This window comes from Echeneis naucrates, chromosome 4, assembly GCF_900963305.1.
Source record: "Echeneis naucrates chromosome 4, fEcheNa1.1, whole genome shotgun sequence".
In the NCBI taxonomy this organism is placed as follows: domain Eukaryota; kingdom Metazoa; phylum Chordata; class Actinopteri; order Carangiformes; family Echeneidae; genus Echeneis; species Echeneis naucrates.
Window position 1 is genome coordinate 19,573,564 of NC_042514.1, and position 11,915 is coordinate 19,585,478.

Consider the following 11,915-nt stretch of genomic DNA (forward strand, 5'->3'; position numbering starts at 1 on the left):
AAATTACTCTTTTCTCTTGCAGGAAGTCACAGTGTCTGTCCAAATAGTAATTTCACCAAATAGCAAGGGTAATAAAACTTGTGCTTGCTGGTTTGTAATCTGCTCTCATGCGCTTTTTATGGTTTTATATTAGTTTTATTATTGAACAACAGTCTCATAGTGTCTATCTTTCCTTTGTCTGCTCTAGTCTTCGAGTATGGTTTCCTTTGTTGACACACATTTGCCAAAAAAAAAAAGTCCCTTCTCATCCCTGTTTGCAGAAATAGCTTGTTCTCCTTAACCCTGCTCTCTCCCTTTACGCTGCTCTGATGAGAAGGAGAACAACTTCTATTCTAGTGATTCGGATTTTGATGACGATGAGCCCAAAAAGTTCCACATCCAAATCCGCCCCGTTGCCTGTAGCAATCGTAGCAACTCTGCCGCCACTGAGAGGGAGCTGAAAGCCACTGTGGGGACACTCACCCTGCCACCCAACCGCAGCGTACGACAACAGGTTGGTTTTATCTGGTGTTTCTGATTTTCTCCCCAAGATTTAGGCATACTAACTGGTTCAAAGTGAGTCATACTTTCATAAACTGTCTCCTGTTGGTTTAAGAGTGCGTGCAATGCTATGCCACGTTACCATCTTAACCCTTCTATTTTCATTGTAACATTTGGAAAAGGCTTTTTGTCATTTTCAGTTGTGCCGGGAATGCAGGGGCAAACCTCAGTATATTTACATGTAAAATATGTAAATAGTCAATATATTTACTCTTAATCTGTTTCACACCAATCACCAAAACAATATCCCTGTACGTTGAGAAACCTGTCAGGTGACAAACCTACTTCTGATCCTGTCCTATACAAACAAACAGTCGTCATCGAATCCCATGAAGAGGCCAAACCAGCAATGAACCGGTCCTACTAACAAGAACTGTTTGTCCAACCAAAGCATGCTGCAACTTATTCTGTACCATACGGCATCACTGTTGTCCAGAAACTGTAAAAAATGAATCAGTAAACCAGGTTATTCACTGTTCCTACATTACCGTGGGTACTGCAGTTTGTTTTGAATCCCTTCCACATTTACTGTACCTACACTGTGCAACTTTGCTTTGCACCAAATGGATGGGAATACACCTCTAAAAATGGGCTCCTACAAATACATTACTTAGTCCTGTGTTTAAAAAAAAAAAAAAAATAAAAAAAAATGGCTTAAGTTCTACACATTTTTTGAAGAAACCAACCAGCACATGGTTGACTTTGGTCTTTTAATGGGGATTGTTGACAGATTTTTTTTTTTTTTTTTTAAATCTTACCAGTGTTTTGACCAAGTCTGTCCTTCTCCCTGTCTTTCAGGTGTCAGTCAAGCGGCATCTATCCAGTGAGTTCTGCTTTTGGAGTTTCAGTGCTTTCAAATGTCTGTCCTGAGACAGAAAATGGGAGTTCAGTCCTTTTAAAATACAGACTTCTAAAACTAATTTTCTTTTGTTGTGTCCCTGCAGGAAACTCGAGTACAGCAGGAGGTCGATCAGAGGAGAGTGAGGCTGCTTCTCACAGGGGTGAGCCTGATTTCAGTTTCTCTTCAGTTTCTTTTTATCACTCTACCACTCTATCAACCTGTCTGTCTTTTCATCGCTTTGTCTGAACTCTCCTTTCTTCAAAGCTCTCTGTTTTCGTTGAGAGCAGCAACTATTGGTTGATTAATAGATTAGTGAATAGAAATGCACTGTTATTTTAATAAATGAATAAATAAATAGTTGCTTGTTTCTGGACTTTATGCTCTTCCGTATAAAATTGGAAACTATCATCATTTTCTGCCATTCTATAGTAAAAATGACAAAGCTGTTAACTGAGTGATAATCAGAATACTAAAAATAATTATAATTCTAATGAAATAAGTACACCTCTCGTTAATCATCCAGGTTAAAATCATATTTTGCGTTTATGCCTATAGTTACCCATCACAGCGTTACCCGTCCTGTATTTGTACTATCAGGGAAGCACTTAAGTCTCACTGCAGCATCTTTCTGCTTGCAACCTGTGCAGCTCCTGTCTTTCCCTCAGAGACCAAATCTCTTTATTGGATGACCTTGCAGGGAACCCCCCCAATTAATCACATCCAGCCCTCTGCTTGCGTTCAACAACATGTTTTGTCAGTGACAGGTTCATTAGCTGACAGAAGGTCAGGCTGGAGTTGCAGACTACAACCTTTTCTCTCTCTCGCTTTCTATTTCTACTCTCCCAACAGGATTAGCCATGAGCATTTGATTAAAGCAGTTATTCTGTAGTGACAGTAGCTGTGACTGGAGCTGAGACTTTCCTAATTGCCTGTGTTTCTCTTGAAGATAATGGTGATGGCTGATGGGTTTCACCCCATCCTGGCCACCCCGTGGCATCCTGATGCAGAGCACACAGCTCCTGATTTGTCCTGATTAAAGAGTATCCTATGCGGTGGCTGGCTCTGTCTGATTAAGTGTTACTTTTTTACAGATGGAGAGCAGGAGGGCCTACGCAGGTCTACCTCCAGTCCTGATCACAGCAGGTGAGATGGCTCTTCATATCATCTTCCCTCCTCTTCATATGTGTCATATCTATCTGAAGCTCTTCAGGTTTCCACAGCCTTTCCAATGTCACCATGTTTCGTTTTCGCCAAATCTGCTTTTAACTGTGTCATGTCATTGCTCTGAGTGTCCTCTCCTATTTGTTACCTGCCAGAGTATAATTTGACAATCAGAAAGTCATCATCAGTGTAAGACATACTGAACTAGTTGGCACTTACACTACTCACAATCAGTTAGGGATATTGTTATTTACATGAGTGCTTTTCCTATTTGGTCTGAATTTTAATGAAATAAGTAAAAGTTCCATTTGATATTACTAATAATGAATGAGAAGAAACACCATTTTCATTAGTTCAATATTTATTACCCCAAAAGTTTAGACAATAAGAAGGATAGCCCCAAATAACAAATATTGCCAATGTCAGTAGCGGGTGTTTCCACCATTTGCCGCAATGGCAGCTTGACAGCGACGTCTCATGCTCCTCACTAGCCTCATGATGTTGTTCTGAGGCAATGCGTTCCACTCTTCCACAAGTGCTACACGCAGTTCTGCCAGGTCACGTGGGGGTGGGGTACGATCATCCAGTCTCTGCTTCAGCTGGTCCCAGACGTGCTCTATGGGGTTCAGGTCAGGGGACATTGGTGGCCATACCATATGAGGCACTCCGACTTCCTGAAGTTGAGCTGTGACAATTCTGGCACGATGTGGTGGAGCATTATCGTCCATGAACAGAATGTTGGGGGTGTGCTGGCAGAATTAGGGGATGATGATGGGTTCTACGATGTCTCTGAGGTAAGAACGTGCAGTGGCTGAGCCCTCTACAAAAACCAAATCTGTTTTGTGCTGACTGGTGATGCCTGCCCAGACTGTTGCACCTCCTCCACTTACACCAAGACACCGCCGTGAACATTTGCAGTGGGCACAAGACCATGTGACCTGGACAATGCAGCAGTGGTCTACCGTCCTGTTCACTGATGAGTGTTGGGTCACCTTGCACAGAAATGATGGTCGTCAGCGTTGCTGGAGAAGGAGATACGCTGAGGTCAACATGGTCCCCAAGGTTCTCTTTGGTGGAGGAGGTGCAACAGTCTGGGCAGGCATCACCACTCAGTTTCTTCTCATTCATCAATAGTAATATCAAAGGGAACTTTTACTTATTTCATTAAATTTCAGACCAAATAGGAAAAGCACTCATGTAAATAACAATATCCCTAACTGATTGTGAGTAGTGTGTTTTTTTTATTTTTTGGTTTTATAAGGCCTGTACTTATATTTGCGGACGTATAGTAGTAGTAGTAGTTCTGTGTCAACATTGCTGTGATATAATCATCAGAATGGAGGTTTTGATTGAGGTTTTGATTTCTGTTTTGTTACGCTGTCTACATGCTGTTCTGCTCTTCATCCTTCAAAATTCTACGTTGTCCACTCCCCTCATTTAGCCACACAATTCTGTTCTCTTTCCTTTCCATTCATTACACTTTGAGACTTATCATTCCTCCAGTCTTGCTAATTTTCTCTTGTTTGCTCCCTGCTCTTTGTCAGGCTGAGCTCAACAGCATCAGGTTCAGATAGTCTCTTCGGACCCCCACTGGAGTCAGCTTTCAAGTCCAAAAGCTTTGATGGACGGGAAAAACTCAGAGAGCAGAGCACTTTTGGTGTGTCTGAGTGTAAGATAAGATTTATGTTGTTAATTTGAATTCAATCAAATGTTGTTAACTTTCATTGAGATTCATTTATATCTGCCTAAAATTCACTGGTAGATAATTGCATTTGCACCTTTATCATTCAGTTATATTGAGTGGCAAAAAAAATGTTCAGCCTTGAGCATCAACAGTGGATTTGCCACATGAGAGCTGTGCTCATGTAGCAAATTGATGTAGAACAACAAGAAAACAAAACATGTGAAGAACAGAAAGCAGGGGAAGTTTGCTTTTATTCAGTAGATATTTCCTCAATTGTTTTATTTGACAAGAGCTTGGGAAGACGATTCAGATGAACAGCTTTAAATTTTTGAGAGTAAACAACTGAAACCAATGAGAAGATTAAATCTGGTCTTTGCGCATTAGCTGAGATCCAAATTAGTGGAGCAGCCTGAGCTCAGCTCATCTGCCCTTCTCAACGCTCTTAATCCAAGTCCAGGAGGTGGACTGTGTAAAGGGATCTCAACAGTTGTAAGAAAAGTGTGCTGAAAAGGGCATGTACAGTTGATGTAGAGGTCCCTTCTTTTGTCTGCAATACACAGAATGAAATATTGTCTCATATTTGGGCCAGCATAGAAAAATAAGGTTGATAGTGTGATATTGATTTGATTAGTCAGCGCTATTGCCTCAAAGTGAAGAGGTCAAGGCCCTTTCTGAGTACGTGTGTTTTCCCACTCCCTGCATCGGTTCTCCAGGTACTCCAGCTTTCTTCCACAATCCAAAGTCAGGTTTGATGATTAGATCAATTGTTGACTCTGTATTGCCCGTAGGCCTCAGTGTGAGTGTCAACGGTTAGGATTGTCTGTGTACAGTTCAGGCCAAAAGTTTGGACACACTTTCCTATTCATTTGAATGAGAGGGTGTGTCCAAACTTGTGGCCTATACTGTATCTCAGCCTTGCAAAAGACTAGCGTACAAGGTGTACTCCACCCTCAGCCAGCGTCAGCTGGAAATGGCTCCTCTATAAGTGATATAAGGATGGATGAACTAATAGGCTTCCAGAAATTTTTGGTCTCTTGCTGTTGAGAATAACCTCTGATTTACGGCATTGATGTTCTGTAATATGTTTAATGTGTGTTTCAGATGCTGCCTTCTCATCTGACTCCTCATCTCCTGAGAATGTTGAAGACTCTGGTCTGGACTCGCCTTCCCATCAAACCCTTGGGCCATCGCCTGAGCCAGTGTGGGCAGCATGGCCTCCAGTGTCACAGAGAAGAGAACAAACTCAAACACTTGGACAACCTGCGGATCCTTTCCTCTCAGCGTTTCGTGACCCCTCCCCTGGTCGCAGTCCTTACCTACGGGATGACCCCGTCAATGCCTGGTCGATCACCCCAACACGTCCCTCCCATGTCCCGCCAGAACTGGACCCCTCATCAGTGCAGTTTCCTGCTTTCCCTCAGACGCTACCCCCACCCGAAATCGAGTCATCCCTGTGGAACTGTAAACACATCCCCCCTGGGGACCCCTTCCTCGCTGCATTTGAGAGGACTGTCACCAAGGAGACCCTAAACCTATCTGATGCTTGGGCACACCCACCTCCTCTCCAAAACCAGGAGGGCAGGGGGATGGAGGTGCGAGTTGACCCATTTTCCGTCACCATTGGTGACACTAAGACACTTCCCACCTCTTCCTCCTCTTCATCATCCTCTTCAAATCGTAAAGACAGAGACAGAAAACGAGACCGCAGCCTCCCTCCGCCTGTTTCCTCTGATGACCCATTTGCAATCACAATGATTGGCAGCCCGACACACCAGTCATCTCTGGCTGCAGCAGCTCGATTAATCCCTCCACACAGCAGCAGCAACAGTGTGGGAGGGAGCTCTGTCAATAGCAACAGACTGGGACTTGATGCCACTTCAAGCTCTTTAACCACAGCACAGACAAAGAATGAGCTGATGCACTGGAACTCTGTGCATAACCCATTTAGTGAGAGTGTCTCTGGAGCACTGAGCAGCTCCAAAACACAGGAAGGAGGGGGAAAAGGAGCTGGAGTGGAAAGGAAAAAACATCGATCACCAGAAAGTGAACCACGCAGAAATGCCCCTCCACTCACCAGGCATTCAGGCCCACAGGAGGATCTATGTTTTTCGACAGACAAAGACCAGGATTGCTTGGATCTGAATACACAGATAACCTGCGTCAGCTCTCACAAGGGTACTGAGGCATTTACATTTTTACTGTCTTATAAAAGCAAATAAGCTACTAAAGCACTCCATTGAGGGCTTTATATTTGGCTGCTTTATTCTCCTCTGCATTTTCTTCAGCCACTAAGAATATGGAATCATTTCTAGAAACTGGGCTCTAGAAATATTAAAAGCACCTGGATTAAGAAACATATTGATAATGTAAATTTCATTGTGGCTGATTCTTAATGTTATCAAATTGTAATAATATTTTTTGTGTTTCTGTTTTTCTCATGAGATGCAATAATTGCTGCTAACATCAAAAAAAAAATCTTGCGACAAAACAAGAAGGGATTGTGACAGGAGCAACTTCTCCTTCACCTTCAGCTGACCTGCTATATTAATAATACAAGTGCAAGAACACGAGAGGAAAATCAGATACGAACAAGATTCTTCAGTGAAACCAATACAAGTAAAATGTTATTAGATTTGGTGCCAGCTTGTTTGGACATGCCGCGGACTGATCTGAGCACAAATCATTGTGGAAATGTGCCTCTCATCCTTCTTTTTCACTTCAGTCTCATGTTATTTTTCCATCTTTCTATCTGTGTCTTTGGAAGGGTCCAAACACAACTTTAGACAGGACACATCTGAAGGGGTGAAGGCAGCTCCTCAGAAAGCCGCCCATGTCAAGAGGACTCGCCACCTCAGTGGCTGTGAGAGAGTAAGTATCCAGCAGTCAGTTCACAGTTCAACGTTTGTGTTTTTTTTTTTCTTTGACATTACAAATTTATTAGATCTAGTCCAGAGTTTGGGCCATCTGCGCACCATTTGAGTAAACATTGGGTGAAAATGACTTTCTTTCTTCCTGTTCGTCCCAGTCCCGCTCCCTGTGCTCCTCCCCACTGCCAGAACCCAGCCCTCCCCTCACCTCCTCCTCTTCCTCCAGTCCCAGTGAGTGGGGAGGTCAGAACCAAGCCCCAAGTCCTGCCAGAGGAGGGCAAGCCTCACCGCTTCCATATCAGCAACAGGACCAGCAGCAGAGGCAGTGTAAGGCTTGGCACATGCATGAAGGCGCACGAGAGGATAGAAATACCCCACACAGGAAACCTGCACACTTGAGAATAAAAATATGCCTTATCGTAGTATAAAGACTGGAGGCAGCAAGCCAGCTGGCCTGCAGAGATCCATAGGTAATGCTAAGATTCAGTTCCTTTTAGACAGAGGGAGGCCAGCTCACCCTGTTTCTGCTGTAACATTTACAGTAAGATCAGCTGCCTGCTGCTATTACTTCACATTTCATGTGTAGACATCCTGTGTTTACGTAAGAAAGTGTGTTTCTCACCCAAAATGTCTAATCCTCTACTCCTGTAAAAGCAGCGTGACAGAATGATTGCATTCTCTCTTCACAGTGCACCTGTCGAGGGGGCCCAGTCCCATTTCCCTCTGCACACAAGAGGCCTGGCCAGTGGCTGCAGCCATAACGGAATATATTAATGCCTACTTCAAAGGGGGACAGCAGAACCGGTCAGCATCATGCTGCTTTTTCCAAAAATGGCACCGTTCTGGTGTTATCTAAGAAAAAAAGCTGGCTTCACCATTTTAATCTTGTTTTTGCTTCCTCCTGCTTTCTTCAGTTGTCTGGTGAAGATCACAGGCGACCTGACAATGTCCTTCCCAGCAGGCATCACAAGGATTTTCACAGCCAACCCCAACGTTCCTGTGCTTAGCTTCAGACTGGTCGACATCTCAAAGATTGATCACTTCCTGCCAAATCAAAAGCTGCTATACAGGTCAGCTTTGTTTTTTGCATCGCAATCTGGCCTATTCCTGTATGACATTTTATCATCCCTGTCTGAATATCTCCACAGTGATCCATCTCAGAGTGACCCAAACACCAGAGACTTCTGGTTCAACATGCAGGCTCTGCAGATCTACCTGGAGAGAGAAGCTGAACTCAACCCACAGGCATCTTATTACAATATCGGCCTGCTAAAGTATCAGGTCAGACTTTTAAACTTACTCTGACCCTCTACACATTCCCTTCAGTAATTTCCTGCAATGAACTGGTCTGATTGGAAAACCATACTTCCACGGCAAAGCGATTCTTCATTTCTATTCATACATATATAAGAGGAAACCTTTGTTTTACATGTATGTTGAATGCTAGACCCACTAATCTGGCCATTTCAATTCAAACCCTTGTCCCCATCCTTATGCTTACACATATTCCAGCCTTAAAAAAATAGAAAAATAATAACAAAGCAGGTAAATGTGTATATGTATCAGGTATCGTCTCAGGACCCTGGTCGGGCTCCTCTCCTGCTGTCGGCTGAGTGTCAGCGGAGTGGCACTGTGACCCGGGTGTCACTGGATTATCACTGTTGCCCAGCTACTGCGCCCTCCACCCAGCTCACTGCCGTCCAGGTTCTGCTGCCGTTAGACCACACAGCCACTGACCTGCAGTGCCAGCCGCCTGCCTCCTGGTGAGTCGTGTTTGGAGTTCTGTTTATCAGCTGGGGCGGGCAGTATGAATGTTCCTGGTGCTTGTTGTGCTGAAACAGTTTTACTCTGTGAAGCAGGAGTCTGACATCTCCTCCTCACCTATCTGTGTTTAACCTTGTTGGTAATGGTATTGGTTTATTGATAAAGCTAGCAGGCTGAGGCTCAGAAGTGGATCTAAAGAAAGAACAGGGTACAAAAACAACAACAGCAGAGGGAAGGTTGGGAGGGGATACAAGCCACGTGTGTTGTATTACATTATTGTTTTCATATTCACACAAGATGGATCTGTCATCTTGTTTGGCATTTATGTTTTTGTTTTGTTGTTTACCATAAAGAGCTATAAAGGCCTGGAAGTAATTTTATAGAAAATAATAGCAATTTAATATAATTCATTTATTTTTCCCTTTTGGCTATTTTCCCACTATTTGGTGTCACCACAGCAAGTCAGCTCTGTGACTTACATGATTCATTTGGCCTCAGTTCTTATGCCAGATGCCAGGTTTTGTTTTTGTGTTGTTGTTATTGTTGTTAATATTTTTTGATGTCTCCCAGAAGACTTGGCATGTAACATGGAGTCTGTGTCACATTAGCTTTGGAAATGAGAGAAACAAATCGGATTTTTCCAGAAGAATTTCTTCCCTATCTGTGGTTCATCATTGGCTTCTGTTTTCTCTTGTTTTAATGTCAATGTATATTGAATGTCTGGTTTTTGATGCAACGACCACACAAAACTTTTGCCATATCTGACATTTTATAGCTTGAAATGAAAGCGAGAGGCTGAATATTAAGGAGCAGTTCACACCTCATCGACTTATTCATTTACTTCAACAGGAACACTGAAGAAAGGCGACTGCTTTGGAAACTGCCCAACCTCTCGCCAACCAATCACAGCAAAGGTCAGAGCTCTGTAGCTGCATGCTACTTACCTCTCCAGCTTAGTTTTTGAACACTTTTTATTTTTCCTTGAAGGACTTTTTAAGAAAATATTTATTGACAAGCAAGGAAAATGACCGCATTGGCTGGTTAACACAGACCTGTCTGACAGCTTCAGCCATTTTGTGTCTGTCATCAGCAGCCATCTGTTTTTGGTGTCAGAATTTTCCACTTTATTAAGTTCACACTGCGGGTTCACAGTCTCCACATCACGTCAGACAAATGTCGAATTGAGCAACGAAGCATTATGTAAAGAGATCGCTTTGTCAGAGGATTTAACTGAGAGCAATCTAAAATTCAATGACCTTTTGTGTTTCTTTGTGCCAGCGAACCCACATTTATTGTTTTTATTTTTCACACAATGATATATTATTACCTAAAAGTGAAGCCACATGGTTGGAGAACAGAGGAAAGGGGAACTTTTTATAGTCATCAGTGATGGATGAGATGTTGAAGTCTGAAGCCTGAATTATAATAGTTGGAGTACTTCTCTGCCTTTCTGCAGCAGAGACAAAAGGATTGGAAGATCGCAATAATTCCTCCCTGGCCTTTGAGAAATCCTGTTTCTAACATGTTAACATGTCTAACATGTTAAATGTGTGGCTTGATACAGGGAATCATATTTGAAAGTGTTGAGTCTGCAATTTTTCTCATTGGTTGTCTCGAAAGCTGAAGGAGCCGTTTTGGAGAGTGTTTCTGGGCTTCATGATGTCACAAAGTAATTCATCCTGGATTTGTCAGCATTTCTCCTGATTGTCCTCTTTCAGTACGTGAAAAGTCACAACATGTCTTTTTAGCTGCCAGCTTGCTAACAATTTTCCACTTTCTTGTATATAACGCTAGCTCACCACAAGGTCAATTTAAGAGCAGTCCTGGAGCTTTTACTCCCACAATGGTGAGCCCTCCTGAGCAGAGGGAGTGTGTGCTGTTGTATTAGATGCCCGAATTTTAACTTTTCTGAGCAGTTTCACTCCAACCATACATAAACAAAAAGCACTTTTGGTCAGTAACTTTTGTCTTTAAATCTGGTCTCTCTATCAATGCTGTGAATGAATCTCTGTCTCATATGTGTCTCTGTGTCAGGCTCAGGGACTCTGTGTGCCAGCTGGCAATGCCTGGAGGTTCCCCGTGGCCCTCCACCCAGCCTGGCAGTCCAGTTTGTGGGCTCGGGGGCCTCGCTGTCAGGCATGGACGTGGCGCTGGTGGGCAGCCGCTACCGTATGTCGCTGGTTAAGAAGCGATTCGCCACAGGTGACTGAATATTGCCCGCAGGGGTTCACTCTAGTTAGACTGGGGACTGACTGGAGAAGGATTAGGCCTCATTAACACATCAGTAAAAACTGGTTGTGCAAAGATTGCATGTTTATATCTGTTTAAGGGTTTTTTGCTAGTTTTCACTCAGTTTTCAGCTTAATTACTTCCATGTTTGGAAATTCATTTTCACCCAAAAGAGAAGCTTTTGTACAAAAGTGTCCTTTATGAGTTTTTTTTTTTTTTTTTTTGGGCTTCTTTTTCCAATCATTGTTTTCATCTCTTTCTCAGGGAAATACATGGCAGGCTGCTCCTTGTGAATCTGAGAACTTTGCACTTTTTCAGCTTGTGAGTCCAGAGCCGCAGCGATGATTCAGCAGCGGAGGCTCCTTCACTCACACTTAGAGCTTAGCCTTGAAGGACAATGTGCACTTACTTCTGATGGTGTCCCTGTTTCAGGACCAAGCCTCCTCTTCTTCTAATCTAACTTCTGTATTGTACACTCCGTCGTGCTGCCTTCTCCAGAAAGTCTTTTTCTAATGAGTCTCTTCTGTTCATTTTATGTTCTGTGTGCCTTTGTAGGTAGACTGCAAATTAATCTAGATGTCAGACTTTCCTTTGATTACAAAGGAAAGAAAAAGTGTAAATAAAGTTGGCATAATATTACAGTGTTGCTATGGAAACAAGAATTTTTAAAATTACGTAAATACTATGAAACATCCTGAAGCTTTGAATAAGTTGTTTGTGAGCAAAGAGCTTCTAACCTTAAACAAAAAAAAAGAAATGTCTGTAAATCTGCTGCTTGTTCCAATGACAGTTTTGTGTTATTTGATAAAAATAAATGTGATCAACCCCT

General features: G+C 42.8%; 1 protein-coding gene across 2 annotated transcripts in view; it reads left to right on the top strand.

The window, feature by feature from the left end:
- fcho1 (FCH and mu domain containing endocytic adaptor 1) overlaps positions 1-11,915 on the top strand; it is a 45,660-nt gene extending 33,745 nt beyond the window's left edge. The window contains exons 13-27 of one of the 2 annotated variants that reach the window (XM_029501020.1): positions 300-493; positions 1,339-1,363; positions 1,485-1,541; positions 2,473-2,524; positions 4,087-4,211; positions 5,328-6,401; positions 6,991-7,094; positions 7,252-7,420; positions 7,783-7,897; positions 8,008-8,163; positions 8,242-8,374; positions 8,660-8,856; positions 9,707-9,771; positions 10,892-11,059; positions 11,351-11,915. In XM_029501020.1, coding sequence (XP_029356880.1) covers positions 300-493; positions 1,339-1,363; positions 1,485-1,541; positions 2,473-2,524; positions 4,087-4,211; positions 5,328-6,401; positions 6,991-7,094; positions 7,252-7,420; positions 7,783-7,897; positions 8,008-8,163; positions 8,242-8,374; positions 8,660-8,856; positions 9,707-9,771; positions 10,892-11,059; positions 11,351-11,379 — 2,663 coding nt within the window. In that variant the 3' untranslated portion in view covers positions 11,380-11,915. The remainder of the gene's footprint in view (positions 1-299; positions 494-1,338; positions 1,364-1,484; positions 1,542-2,472; positions 2,525-4,086; positions 4,212-5,327; positions 6,402-6,990; positions 7,095-7,251; positions 7,421-7,782; positions 7,898-8,007; positions 8,164-8,241; positions 8,375-8,659; positions 8,857-9,706; positions 9,772-10,891; positions 11,060-11,350) is intronic. The other variant, XM_029501021.1, reaches the window with a different exon arrangement.